At 45.5% G+C, this 14,880-nt stretch overlaps 1 protein-coding gene across 1 annotated transcript in view; it reads right to left on the bottom strand.

The window, feature by feature from the left end:
* Window positions 1-14,880, bottom strand: part of LOC119168700 (DNA polymerase theta-like) — a 323,110-nt gene that overhangs the window by 263,480 nt on the left and 44,750 nt on the right. Inside the window, exon 6 of the mRNA XM_075867640.1 lies at window positions 11,087-11,183. Coding sequence (XP_075723755.1) covers window positions 11,087-11,183 — 97 coding nt within the window. The remainder of the gene's footprint in view (window positions 1-11,086; window positions 11,184-14,880) is intronic.

The raw sequence follows: 14,880 nt of genomic DNA, 5'->3' as shown, positions 1-14,880 counted from the left end.
ATAACGCCAAGCGCGCGAAAGTGGCTAAACGCCATGGCTCTCAAGATGCCATACTCAATGTCAGGGCTGAGGTCGGGACAAAGCTCAATAAAAGAAAGATGAAGTTCAGGCCGCTGCTGAGATCTATATCAAACGCGAAGCGCGTCGCAAAGAAAGGAACTTCAATAAAATTTCGAAGCCAAAATCTCCGTTTCCTCTCATCTCCAGAGCAGACACCTAACAATGACCACAAAGATCAGTTGGTCCAGCCGCATAGAGTTTTGGCAGAACCTGTCGAAGGCAGCGCACTTGTTAATAAGTGTGTCGGGACTTCCAGCGTTCCTAGCCATTCGAAAAGCAAAAGGCCTCGGCAAAAGCGTAGCACGGAAAAGACGAGAAGCGTCAAACATGTTAAAGCAGTTGTTAAGTGCCGTGACGTCTTCATTCGAGACGCCAGGTTCAGGGCTACGCGTAGGATCGCGAAAGGGTTCTATAGGAAATGTTTGAGGCTCATACCATCACTGAGACCGAGATTAGGCGGGAAGCACATGAAGAAAGACCAAATTTCAGGGAAATTCGAACGCCGAGATCCCCGCCTGGTCTTATCCTTTTCACTGCCGCGTAGATGCAAGCAAGTGGGGAAACGTTGTGAGCGCTTGAGCGGTAACACGAGCGGTTGTTCTCCACCGTGGCGAAAAGGTCGCTGGTCGAACCGGAGGGATAAACGACGCAGTGCAGGTGCCCCTTTCTTCCAGTTAAGTGGGTGTACGTCAAAAGTCGGTGCTACTAAGTTCGGCGAACAAGTTGGTTCGTCGTCCCATTGTCCAGACCGCAACCCTCGAAAGCTGTGGAGTGCGCGACTCCCCAGAGTTCGTCTGAGATACTGCTGCCTTACCAATACCAAGAGTGTATTTTGTGCTTAGCTTTGAGAATTATTTTTCTAATTTTGTCGTCAGCCGTTCAGAAAGGAATGCGTCTGAATTTTTGTAAGCTTTACTTTCCTTCTCATCGAAAAAACTGACATTGCTATGGTTGTTTCATTATTTTGTTTTCATAAAATTTAAAAAGGTAACAGTCAGTGTGTTTTATTTAAAATTTATTTATAAAAGCCCCTGTTTAAAGTACCTTCTGTGTTTTGCATTACGTGTTAGTATGTACGTAAATGTAGGTCAACTTTGCCCTTTGTTTTGTTTAACGTGCGCAAGTTTGATTTTCATTGTTATTTTCTTACCTTTTCAAGCGTGTTTTATCTTGTTTTGATCATATTGGCGGCGCGCATTGAATGATTGCTTGTAGGATGACGAAGTTTGTTACGTTTAACAGTCTTATGCTTGCAGGCGACGCAAATGTGCGTGATTCGAAAACTCTTGGTGTACTAAATTGTAGTTTCGGTGCTAAATTGAACAATCCTCAGAAGCTTCGATCGTCCATAATCTGCCTAAATCACAATTGAGAATCGCTCACGAAAACAAAAATTCTGTTTGGTTTAGCAGTGTCATGCACTGTAAAGGAGTGTCAGCACTGTGTATTCCTCCCGAGATTCGTTGCTCGTGATGCTAATTGTTAGCCCAGCGTAATGTCGAGGAAATATTTGGTTCCTGCTGGTCTGGCGATTTGATCAGCATTTGGAGGGTGCTTGCTTTGGCCAGAGTGGTTTGGCTTTGTGTTCGACTCCGTCGTTCCAGTGAACCTCTGCGGGCCTATGGAAGTCTCAACGGGCGCAGAGAGCGGAACGGCGACCGACGGTCAACCAGCATCCCTCCTTCCAAGCAGCGCTGGCGGCTCAAAACTCCGGATGCATTGTCTGGCGGCGGGGGTGCTGTTGTGCCACAGACATGTTCCTCGTTCGGGAGCACGTCTCACAAGATCGAGCCCTGTTTCGACGAACTGTCTCCCCCCCCCCCCCCTTCCCAGCGCCGCCTTCCGTGCAGAAGAACCGTGCAGTCCCTGGGATAACGTCGCTTCCTCCGCCGAACCACTTTGCAGTTCCGGGTATGGCTACGTCTCCCCCTCTGAGCCCGAGAACTGGTCTGAGAGAATGGACCAAAGACGCTATTTAAGGCCGAGCCGGCCCCATGTTAGGAGATTTTGCCCCAGCCGACGTTGTCGTGCTGGCCGGCTCTGTACAAACGACAACCTGCTACAGTAAACGCTACTTTTGTTGCTGTTTTCAAAACGGATTGCCTCCCTGTTTCGCCTGCGGGCTAAGGCTTCAGCGAAGTCCGCTCGACGGCTCGCCGCTCTTCGCCACCGCTACCATCGCGACAGAGCAAAATTCCTAACAGTACGTTACTTTCGTGCGTCATTTTGTGTGTGAGCAGCGCGCTGCACCTGTCAATCTGCTAGCCTTTCTGAGCGTTACATTCCAAGTTGTTGCAATCACATTCGTTGCTTGGCCCTTGCTGCGAAGCTGTCACTTTTATTTCCTTAATTCCCGACAACCATGTCGTCACAACGAGAGGATGACAAATTAGGCGCTGATGGAAACTCTTCGAGACCACGGTAACGACGAATCTTCGGAGGTCGACTCGTCACGCACTTCTGTCTTGTGCTGCGCCGCGAGTTCCCTGGCTGGTAGCTTACGCTATTAGCCGGCGCCGCCACGGTGGTCTAGTGGCTAAAGTACTCGGCTGCTGACCCGCAGGTCGCGGGTTCAAATCCCGGCTGCAGCGGCTGCATTTCCGATGGAGGCGGAAATGTCGTAGGCCCGTGTGCTCAGATTTGGGTGCACGTTAAAGAACCCCAGGTGGTCGAAATTTCTGGAGCCCTCCACTACGGCGTCCCTCATAATCATATGGTGGTTTTGGGACGTTAAACCCCATAAATCAATCATTCGCTATTAGCCGATCAGTTCTGGCAACACGACGGCCCGTTGAATGCAATGCACTAAACGGGATAGCCAAAAAATTAATGTTATAAGAAGTAAGGCTGGCAGCCAACTCTTTTGGATCCGATATCGCGGAACTCCTACAAAACGCTGGTGTGAGCGAATACGGCCGCTCCGAAAGAAGTGCTCTTTTCACACAGTCTCTTCGCGTTGAACGCGCACTGATTTAATCACCGAGATAGCAACCGTGCCAGCGTTCGCGACTGCGCTTCTTAAAATCCAAATTCATTATTGCTACTCAAGCGACCCCACCTCCTCCACCCCCCCACGCATTGTTTCATGGTCGTTCAAGACAGGTGGTTATCTGTTTCAGCATTCGACAGCAGTTTTAACACGCTGGAGATGGTATCTTATGCACTTTCCAGGCGATAGGGATGGGCGAACTCATTTGACCTCTGCTTCAGCAGCGCTCGCGCGCTTTTTCTTTTACCCGCTCATGAAAGTCACCATGCACGGGCATATTATCAATTTGGACTTGTTACGGAACATGGCGGCAACGGCAAAAACCCGCCGATAGTGTCTATATAATTTGTATCACAATAATATCGCACTTTTTTACTGTGAAATAGGTGTTTTGGGTTAGCTCTGCCTCTCTGCCTTCGGTCCCCCTTTTGCTTAATTTGCACAATTATTTTCAGAATTTTCGTACCACACCTCCATATAACAAAATCCTCTTTATAACGAATTTTTTTGAGAATTTATCAATTTTGTTATATCCAGGTTTAACTGTATTAATGTTACAATGATGTGATCGACCACAGCCATTTTAGTGCAGCTTCTGGAGCACAGAGGTGGAAGAGGGTACAGTACTTAAGGATTGAAATAGTACACTCAGAGCACGTGGCTGCCAGTGCATGCAGTGCCACTCATGGCTGCTCATGGTGGTGAGGTGTTGCATTGTGGTATAGAATGAGGAAGAGAGCATCTACACAGCAGGATTGCTCTTTCTAGTTCCCAACGAGTGGGCCTGTACTTCACCACACTGAGAGCGTGGTGCTGCAAGTCCCGAGTGCTTTCACGAGCAGAGAACGCTCTCCTAACACATGCTATGCAGAAAGCGTGCTGTGCAAGACATAGGCTTCGGCTGACAGATTGTGCCTCACATGCGTTCATTGACGTTACATCCGCCACTGCTTGCAACACAATGCAGATTGGGCGCGTAGAACGTGGGTGAAGGAAGTGAGAAGCACACAGACATATTTTGACATCACCACGATATGTCACTGATTGATAACCACAACAAGAGCGGGTCCGGCACTAGAATTTTGGCAGAATGCAGTGTTTACTTGAGCGCATGTAAGGCACAAGCTCTCCGTCTTACTTTCATAGCATGCGTGCTTATCTCCAAACACATGTAGCTCACTGGCAAGCCATTTCAGTGGCAAGCCATTTCACCCACTGGCAAGCCATTTCACACAAAAGCACGCAAGCCTAGCAGCGCCCTGCTGGCAATGTGGTGAAGTGCAGGTCTGTTTGTTGGAGACTGGAAGGAGCAATTTTACTGAGTAGATATTCTACACCTCACTATATACCCCAGTGCAACACTTTGGTTCCATGATCACCCACGAGTGGCGTTGAGTGTACCGGCACTCCGATTGTCCTATTTCAATTCGTGGGTACTGTCTATGGGTTTGGGAGCAGCCATGAGAGCAGGCAAAAGTGCTTTCTGTAGTAGGCTTGCAGCATCGCAAACACAATTGGAAGCAGGCTTGGAGAAGCCAGAGAGAATGTCAGAGCAAATGTCTTTTCATTTGACAGCGTGTGAAGCAACATTTGTCTAATGCTGCATTTTTTTCAAACACTAAGCTAAATTGTGCAATAGCTTTATCCCCACAATAGCAATAAGGACACTTTTCAAAGGTTTTTCACCGTTGTCGTTATGTCCTGTATTATGTCAAGATAGATAGCATTCCCCGCCCATCATATGTTGTTCCCGTGGGTAATTGTGCACCAAGAGGGTAGACAAAAAGGACAGAAGTAGAGATATGATGAGCCAGCCCACATCCATTGATCGGAGGACGCATGCAATAACATCACCATGCTCAAGAGGCCTACCGTCAAAGCACAAAGGAAACAGCCCACATGTCTTAAATAAGCATGAAAAGATCTCGTAACTCTACAAAATGCTGGTGTAAGAGAATATTGCGGTGCCAGCAAGAGATACTCTTTTTTCAGTCTCTTCTTGTTGAGATCATAGCATGTAGAAGGGTTTACAAGCTATACATGCTAATGCATGCCGTGATCACGCATGCATAGCGAATGCAAACGCACGCTTACAAAAAAGTCACAGTTTTGCCGCAAAGGGAAAGCAATGAACGCAATAGCAACAAATTGGAAGGTAGGCCACGCGCTGAATAGCAAGCAGATCAAAACGTGCTTCGCATTTCTCACACACAAATGACACATGAAACGTACTTACAGGTACAGATGAACACGAATAATCATTTCAGTTGTTACTTCGGTTTCCTGAAAAGCACACCCTTTTCACAAACTGAGACTGCGCAATGATTGCAGTGACCTTTGTGCGCACAGTAACTACAAGAGAATCTGCAACTATTTTTGCACTTATCTGCGAAGTTTCAAGCTTCTCGCGTCATTATTTCTGATGCACTAGCACTATATGTAGTTGTAAACGACGAACAGTCTGAAATAACGAGTTACGTCAGGGGCACCTCAGTGATCAGTTCTGGGACCATTACTTTTTTTTTTATTGTATATAAATGACATTAACGGAAACTTACAATCCCCCAGTAGGCTATTTGCAGATGACTGCATTTTATACAGTCAGATTACCTCTGAAACTTACAGCTCCATAATCCATAACGACCTATGTGCAATATACGTGTGGTGCCAGAGATGGGAAATGAAACTGAATTTTAAGAAAACTGTATGCATGAGTAGGGTTGAGAGCTGGGCTAGTTGGTGAGACAACATTTAACCATATGGTGTAGTAGCGCAAATTCACAGGGACGAAGAGGACAAGAAAACACGACACTCGCAACTAATTTTTATTTCAGAAGCAGCACTTCTTATCATAACCCTAGCGACACAGAAAAGAACTACGAACACTGAATCATTGCCAACAGAAGCTTTTGCGCAGACTCAAGCGATAGTACACGGCAGTTACGCTTAGACACTTTAAAATGACATAACTAAAACAGCCCTGGGTAACATCAAATCAAAAAAACCAAAAAATTTGCGGGAGTTCACACGTGTTTGAAACAAAATTTTGAAACGACAAAAAGGAGAGTATGACACATGCGAACACTGATCTCAATTAAGTCCTTCGAGGTAGCTGGCTTCTCGGTTGCTTAACGAAACCGATGACTGACTAATGCATCCTTCTTTTCTTTTTTTATAGTGAAAGGCTTCGACAATTTCTCTGGTTAGTTGGTTTCCATGACGGAAGACTACGGTTGTGTCACTGTACAGTGGTGAGCAGCCACACTGGGAACAGTGTCTCTTTATGTGAGAATGAATGCCAGTTCCTAATGATCGCTTGTGTTCTAAAAGTCGGGTGTTCAAACAACGACCCGTCTGGCCGATGTATACCTTTCCACACGTTAGCGGCAAGCAATACACGACTGATAGGCTACACTTAACAAACTTTGTTGTGTGATTTACCGTACAACTACCAGCATTAGTGTTTACTGCTATGGAAACTTTACGGTCTAGTTTGGAACATATTTTACTAAGCCTGTTGGGTTGCGAGTGTAGCGAGTGTCGTGTTTTCTTGTCCTCTTTGTCCCCGTGAATTTGCGCTACTACACCATATGGTTAAATGATGTATGCATGAGGTTTTACAGAAAAAAAAGACAGGTGAATTTGAATACACAATAAACAGCTCTCCGGTAAAAATGGTGCGCGAATACAAATACTTAGGTGTTTTTTTTCCCCTTTCTATCATGGAATCGGCATGTGGATTACACTCTAAATAAAGCTTGTCGGAGCTTAGGATTCTTAAAAAGAAACACGTGCTTTTCCACAGCAAACCAGGAGGTACTATACAAAGCATACGTGAGATCAGTACTGGAGTACGCATGTCGTGTGTCGGACCCTGCATCATCATCAAATAAAGAAAGATTAGAAAAAGTTCAGTCCATAGCGGCGAGATATGTGTTTGATGCACCTATGTGTGACAGATAATTTAGTGCCACAGAAGCTAAGCTCAAGTTAAAATGGAAGTTTCTGCATCACCGAAGGGCATCGTTTCGACTGAAGCTATTGCACAGCATATTTTATTCTCATGCTTGAATTCCCCGTGACATGTACATAAGCCGGCCTCACTACATTTCAGCCCGCAAAATCATGAACACAATATAAATGCAATACATTGTCCTTCAGCAACTCTTTTTTTCCAAGAACTATCAGTCAGTGGGATCGACTTCCTCCCACAATTGTATAATTTTCTTCAACAGACGAGTTCTTTTTTGCAATAAAAATGATTGAATCGTTCGACTGCTAAGCCCTATAGACTACGTGTGTGCACCTGGCAGTCGCCATGATCTGTACAGTTTCTTGGTTGTAAGCTATCTTGTTTTGTTTTGGTGCTAATTTGCCCTTGTGCTAGACAACTGCTCTACTTTGTTTTAATTATCATGGGATTTTCATCAATTTTCGTGGTTTGTGCATTTTTTTATGTAGTACATATGACTTTTCTGACGCATCTGTGTATGTTTTGTCTTTTGCAAATCTACTTCTTTTCTCTTTTTTTTTTTACACAAACTTATGTGAACCTGCAATTTTCATGTTCTTTTTCTGTAACCCCCCCCCCCCCACTATAATGCCTGTACGGGCACCCCGGGTATTAAATAAATAATAATAAGATCAATTTATAACATTCTTGTGAGATGAATGTGAGTGCAAATAGACGCTGAAATCTCGCTTTTTCCGCACCGCACCATTGTCGTTACACACGAGCTATCATGGCTATCTTCGTCTCATTCGCAAGGGTGGTTCTTTATCTTCAATTTCCTGCGACCGCTGCCTGCCTTGCTTATTGGTTTTTTTTTTATTGGAGAAGCACCAGCGCGCTATTCTATTGGCTGCTGGGGCACGTGACAAAACCCATGCATCCGATTGGCCAAGTGGCACTTTCCAGCTTCTGCTTCACCATCGTGCGGTGCATGGGCATGCGCCATTTTGCATGGTGCTGTCAACTGCCTGCTGCAGTAAAGAAGTTCTGCGCCACACAAATTTGTGAAGTGGGCGTGGCGATGGTTCATTCACCGTGAACTTCAGGAAGAGCCCCGCTCTGGCTCAGGACAATAACGAAACAAACTCGCTGCGGACGACAGTGGTTGCCGAGTTACCGGTGTAGGCCTAACTCACATACAAGCCCGTCGGTTGTCAACAACGTCGCTGAAAGCGCCCGTGTTTTGGAGCCTTAACAGTTAAAGGATGGCAAGTAAAAAAGCAGAAGTGAAGCTACGAGAGATATCAATCTTTGCAGCGACAGAACGAAAGCGCAGTCTTATCGCTAAATGCACCGATGCCGAGGTGTCCCCCCCCCCCCTTGACAAAACGACCTCGTTTGTGTGTGAACTACGTGACGGATTGTCAGAGTAGAGTTTGCCGCGCCTTGACAAACAACAGAAAATCGGTCCGTTCGTGATGAATGTGCTCGCCGCCCATGCAATGGAGACTACTGGCAACAGGTAGAGTGCTTTTAATGACGTGTTCGCAACGATGAACACATTGCACTGCGGTCTCCACTCGAAAATATGGTAATCTCACATGAAAAAAAAACTAACATCTCGCTGCTCTTGCAGCCTCAGAATTGATGAGAGCGTGCCCGAGTTCATACTGCGACATCTGCTAGTAACTCAATCTGGACAAGCAGGAAAACATCACTGCGTGATATGACGGAGTGCAGGTGAAGCGTGCTCGTTAATCGCACATCGGTGTCAGTACTGTCAAGCAGCCTTGTCGGCAGACCAGCACACCGCGACAACTTGCAGCAGGACTTGATAGAAACGACACGCTATGCTAACAAGCAGTCTGATCACATGCCTGGTGCATATCAACTGACTAAAAGTATGTTTGCCATAATATTTTTCAATAAAAACGGCGAAATACACTTTTAACCGTTTCTTTTCTCATTTTCTGGGAACACAGATTTTGACCACAATCCTTGTTTGCTTCTTCACTAACAGCAGATCTAGGACAGCTAGAGCTACAATTATTTTTGCACAATGTAGTTAAATGTGCACCGAAAGCATCGCTGAGATCCAATTATTATTGTGCAGCTCCAATTTTTTTTTAATTTTCATTAAAAATTTTTTTGCTTTTGGTTACATGTAGTGAACTTCATTAAGCTATAAATCAAGAAGTACTTGTTCAATTTTCTATCAGCTTGCAGCGTTGCGTTTCTTAGGCTTCTAGTATCCATATATATGTTAATGACTAAGTAATTTTATGTAAATAAATTTTCATTGTTTAAGCAAGAAATATAATGTAATTACTAATTATCTCATAAAATAATTAACATGCATAAAATATACCTGGATAGTTAAAATAGCCTCAAGAAAATGAACAAGGCTGAGCGGTCTCACCTAATTTGGTGAAGAATGTGGTGTACACGTATCCCGAAGGAGTACGGCCACCAGCGTGGGTCCGGTCTTAGCGAGCCGCAGGGCACGCGTCAACCGTCGCCGTGACGGGAAACACGATACTGCTCAACGTCGCAACACTTTATTGTGGCAACACCAAACGCAGTACAGCCCGTTGCAAAAAAGGCGCGGCGGGAAAGCAAGTAGGCTTATCCACGCCACGGGCACAAAGTACTACACAGGGTGCCACGAGCACGTCTCCGCGGTAAAGGTAATCCACGGAGACACCGGGACAAAGGGGCCCGGTTGCTCGAGCGAGGGCAAAGGCGCTCGCGTTGGCTTCGAAGGGAGACGGGTCGGCGTAGCTAGGCCACGCACTAGGACACCGTACTGCCCTTCGGCCGTGAGTACGCAGCGGGGCAACAAAAGGTGAGCGTTCGCATCGGGCGCGAGGCGCCGTCAGCGAAGTCCGACGAGCCCCGAGCGACGGGACTCGACGGACGGAAAAGAATGCGTGGCTCACCGTTTGAAGTCCCGGACTGTACTCTCCGCTCCCGACGCAGCGCGCGAAAAACCTCTCGGGGGTCCCCGCGCGCGGCGCCACAGTCAACATCCGCTACCGGGTGAGGGAGTTAAACGTCACTCCGCCCTTCCCAGCGCGGCTGACGGCAAAGGAGGGCAGACATGTCGGGACATGAGAATGGCAGAAAAGGCGGGAAAGCCCGCGCAAAGGCAGCGGGCCAGCCTCAATTCCCACAAGAAATAACGCACATTATCTTTAAAACCCATGATCCCCTTCGGAAGTTTGTGAGGATAAGATGGCCACAGCAAGCTTAGGACTGAGTTATATACCAGAGCCATAGGAGACGCTTTTGCCTTGCAGCAGGTGTAGTCAGGCTGACCATCTTTATTATCAACTTTACGAGGCAACGTGCAAGGGACCCAGGTAAATGCCTGAACAGACTTCTCACATAAGCAATCAGTGCCAATCACGCAAATCCCCTACAATATTTCCCAGCACCCTACAGGAAGCCGTGATCGGCCTTTATAGTTTCCTAAATATTTCTAGACAATGCAGTATTAGTTTTTAATCATGTGTAAATGCTTACAGCTTTTTTGTAGGCACATTAGATTGATCATTGGTGCCCTCAGTGTGCCTTCGCACAGTGATATAAACAAGCCTAAGCATTGCTGATGTAAGCCAAATAGAAGGCACAGCTGCGATTAAGTGAACTTGTCATCGTCTCATTCTCAAATGCCATCAAACAAAACACTGGTAAATCTAAATTCTGAGGAAAACACGAGCATATATAGTATCTAGTCTTTCCGATTTAAAGCTAGAAGATGGAAGTAGGCTGAAACTCTAGTCGAGATTATAGTAGTGCGAGAAAAAAATACTAGCGTAAGTAATGTGAACAAAAGACAAAGAGTCTTGTACCATTTCTCTAACAGAATCATCTCTTAGATAAGGCACGGCATATTTGCATGAATGTATGTATAGGGAAGAAGTGAATATCAACAGCCTTCAGTGTGGCTAAATTTGGTACCTTTTGGCGATGATCTATGCAGTATGTGTGCAACATGCCCTCGTGTACCCATTATTGTAATGCTATAGACGAGACTTAATGCATACAAATCATAGTGGATGGCTGCAACAATGCAGGCTCACCTCTTCTGTGCATAGGCCACCTTTGTGAGCATCAATTCAAGAAGGTAGCCTCGGTGGGCATCCCCCACCAGGTGGAGTTCGTCAACCACCAGGATGCCTAGAACACATCAACCACACCACTTTTAAGGACTTCAAGTCGCAAGAAATATGCAGCTTTCTATTTAGCGTGACATAAAGGGTGACATACATGACACCAACAATAAAAGAAGTCATTTTATTTTTATTATTATTATTATTATTTATTTAGAAATACTGTCAACCCTTTATTGAGGGTCATTGCAGGAAAGTTATGTCACACACTACAAACAAAGTAGGCACATAACTATACATCTCACAACGATAAACCAGGTATACATATGTACAAATACATGAAAGCCCTGCATTCAAAACGAAAAACACACTCTAATTCGCAATGCAACAGATAGCAATCGCCATATACTTTACAATAAATCACGTAAATATAAATCGAGTCAATTCACAAATTCATTAACATCATCCGCATTGACTATGTTACTCGATAACGCATCCCAATGACATCAGGGAAAAAAGCATAACGGTACATCTTCGTTCGCACAAGATAAGGTTGCAGTACTCGTGTGTGCTTTGTCTTCTTGATGATGATGATGATGATGATGTTTGATGTTTTATGGCGCAAGGGCCGTTTCACGGCCAAAGAGCGCCAGTTCATCTTGCTAAAAAAAAAAATGGACAATGATTGTGATAAGCGGCTGTATAAGGGCCATAAAATTCCTCGCGGTAAGGCGGGTAAAAACATACAAGTGATAAAATCATGACCATGCCGTGAAAGGTGTGTGTGGTGTGAATAGATGACAAAAGTTGGTGATAATAAAAGACGATGGTGGATATGATTGGCATTAGCACAAGTGCCTCACTCGTTTATACCCTTGCGTCCAAGGGCCGTGAGGCAAGTGCTTTCTTGTGTAACCACCGCAGCAAAAACCTCTCTGGAGAGGTCATGCTACGGGATGCCTGGGTATATGATATGGAAACTATGAATTTCTTTAAAAAACGCTAGCAATGATTTGTGACTAAAAAGCGGTTCCCTACCGACGAACATTGCAGGGTGTAAAGGTATATGTTGTCGGTAGGGTAATGGAAAGTGTTGTTCTCTTACAGTGTCCAATTGTTTGCACTCAATTAAAATGTGAAGGACTGTCAATGGTTCCCCACATCTGTCACACAATGGTGGATCGCCACCAGACAAAAGGTGTGTGTGTGTCATGTATGTGTGTCCTATCCTGAGTCTCGTTAGTATTACCTCTGTATGACGCGATTTCGATACGGGCAGCCAATGACCAAGGTGTGGCTTAATAACGTGTAGTTTGTTTTGTGTATGTGTATCCCACTTGCTCTGCCAGTATACTCTGAGGTTTCGTTTGAGAGACGGCTTGAGATCAAGGGCCGGGATCGATATCGGTGTAGGGGCAGTGCTTTTGTGGACGGATGCAGCGAGCTGATCCGCCCTCACGTTGCCTTGAATCTCACGGTGCCCTGGCACCCAGCACACTACAACATGTTGTTTGAGTGAGTAGAGTGTGCATAAAGTGGAGTAAAGTGAGACAAGGACTGGGTTTTTGTGTTTTTTAAGAGTGTGCAGAGCCGTTACTACACTGAGGGAGTCTGTATAAATAACTGCTTTTTGTATTTGTAATTGCTTGATGTGTTTAGCCGCCGCAAGTATCGCATAGGCTTCCGCTTTGAAGATACTTGTGTCTGAATGTAGAGGGCCAGCATCCGAAAAGGATGGACCAACAGCAGCGTAGGACACGGAGGAGTTAGTCTTGGAGGCATCTGTGAAGAACTCAGGACGTGTGTATTTGTGTTGAAGTTCCAGGAAATATGTTCGGATATGGGCAATAGGCGCATGTTTAGTAACTTCTAAGAAAGACACATCGCAATCTATAGTTTGCCACTGCCACGGTGGAAGGTATGCAACAGGGGCCATTAAACTGTGTTCGAGTGACACTCCAGTGTCTTCAGCTAGACCCTTCAGGCGAACTGAGAAGGGCTGCCTCATTGAAGGCCTGTTTTGAAACAAAATGGAGCTCGACAAATCATTAATTGTAGAGTATGAGGGGTGCTCCTTGTCTGCTTTCACCTTGAGGAAGTAAACAAAGGACATGTAGGTTCTTTGCAGATGAAGCGACCACTCATTTGACTCAACGTAAAGGCTTTCTACGGGGCTGGTGCGAAAAGCACCCGTAGAAAGGCGGATGCCCAAATGGTGCACGGGATCCAGCATCTTCAAGGCACTTTGAGTAGCAGACTGATAAACAACGGCCCCATAATCTAAGCGGGTGCGAATGAGGCTTCTATAGAGGTTCATGAGGCATTGCCTATCACTGCCCCATGTAGTACGTGACAACACTTTTAAAACATTCATGGCTTTTAAACATTTTGTTTTTAGATACTTGATGTACGGCACGAAGGTCAACTTGTTGTCCAAGATTAGGCCTAAGAATTTATGCTCGGCTTTGACGGACAGACGTTGACGGTTCAGTTTAATGTCGAGTTCTGAGTGCATGCCTCTCTTTCGGGAGAACAAGACACACGTGCTTTTTTGTGGGTTCAGTCGGAATCCGTTTTCCTCTGCCCATTTGGAGAGCTTGTTTAAACCTAACTGAACCTGCCGCTCACACAATGCCAGATTGCAAGATCTAAAGCCAAGCTGGACGTCATCGACATATGTGCAATAAAACATATTGCGAGGGATGGTCAAGCGCAAGGAATTCATTTTTATGAGAAAAAGTGTGCAGCTAAGTACACCACCTTGTGGCACGCCTGTTTCCTGAACAAATGTTTGGGATAGAACCGTGCCCACTCGGACACGGAAAGTCCGGTTTGACAGGTAACTTTTGATTATGTGAAACATTCTTCCGCGCACGCCAAGGTGGGAAAGGTCCCTTAGAATTCCGAAACGCCATGTTGTATCATAAGCCTTTTCGATATCGAGGAACACAGAGAGAAAATATTGTTTATGGACGAAGGCGTCTCTGATCTGTGCCTCGATACGAACTAGGTGGTCTGTGGTGGATCTACCTTCTCGAAACCCGCACTGAAATGGGTCGAGCAAATTATTTGTTTCAAGGTAATGTACAAGTCGGCAGTTTATCATTTTTTCGAAGACTTTGCACAAGCAGCTTGTAAGTGCTATAGGCCTATAACTCGAGGGTAAAGAAGGGTCTTTGCCCTCTTTCAAAATGGGAATAATAATAGCCTCTTTCCAGGAGGTAGGGATAGCGCCAGAAAACCAGATAGCATTGTACAAACAAAGTAAGGTTTTTCGTGTTTCGATTGGTAGGTTTTTTAGCATTTCATACACCACACGGTCAGAACCTGGTGCAGAAGTACTGCAAGAGTTCAGAGATGTTCGGAGCTCAGCTAGACTGAAAGCTTGGTTATATGTCTCGTATCTAGTGGATTTGTGTTCTAGTTTCTGCTTTTCTATTCTTGTTCTGTATTTTTGGAAAGTGTCAGTATAGTGGGACGAGCTGGATACCCGTTCAAAGTGTGCACCGAGGAAGTTTGCCTGATCATCCAAGGTATCACCCCGAGTGTTTACGAGTGGAAGTGTGTGTACTTGTTTTCCTGCTATCCTACCGACCATGTTCCAGACTTTAGCCTCCTGTGTGTATGAATTGATCCCTGACAAAAACTTCTGCCAGCTTTCTCTTCTGGCCTGCCGACGCGTTCTCCTGCCTTGAGACTTTATTTTCTTGAAGGTGTCAAGATTTTCGGCTGTCGGTGAGTTCGGAAGCAGCCTCCAAGCTCTG

The sequence above is a fragment of the Rhipicephalus microplus genome, chromosome 6 (assembly GCF_043290135.1).
Source record: "Rhipicephalus microplus isolate Deutch F79 chromosome 6, USDA_Rmic, whole genome shotgun sequence".
Classification (NCBI taxonomy): domain Eukaryota; kingdom Metazoa; phylum Arthropoda; class Arachnida; order Ixodida; family Ixodidae; genus Rhipicephalus; species Rhipicephalus microplus.
The sequence above is the reverse complement of the archived record's forward strand: the minus strand, read 5'-3'. Positions and strand labels throughout refer to the sequence as shown.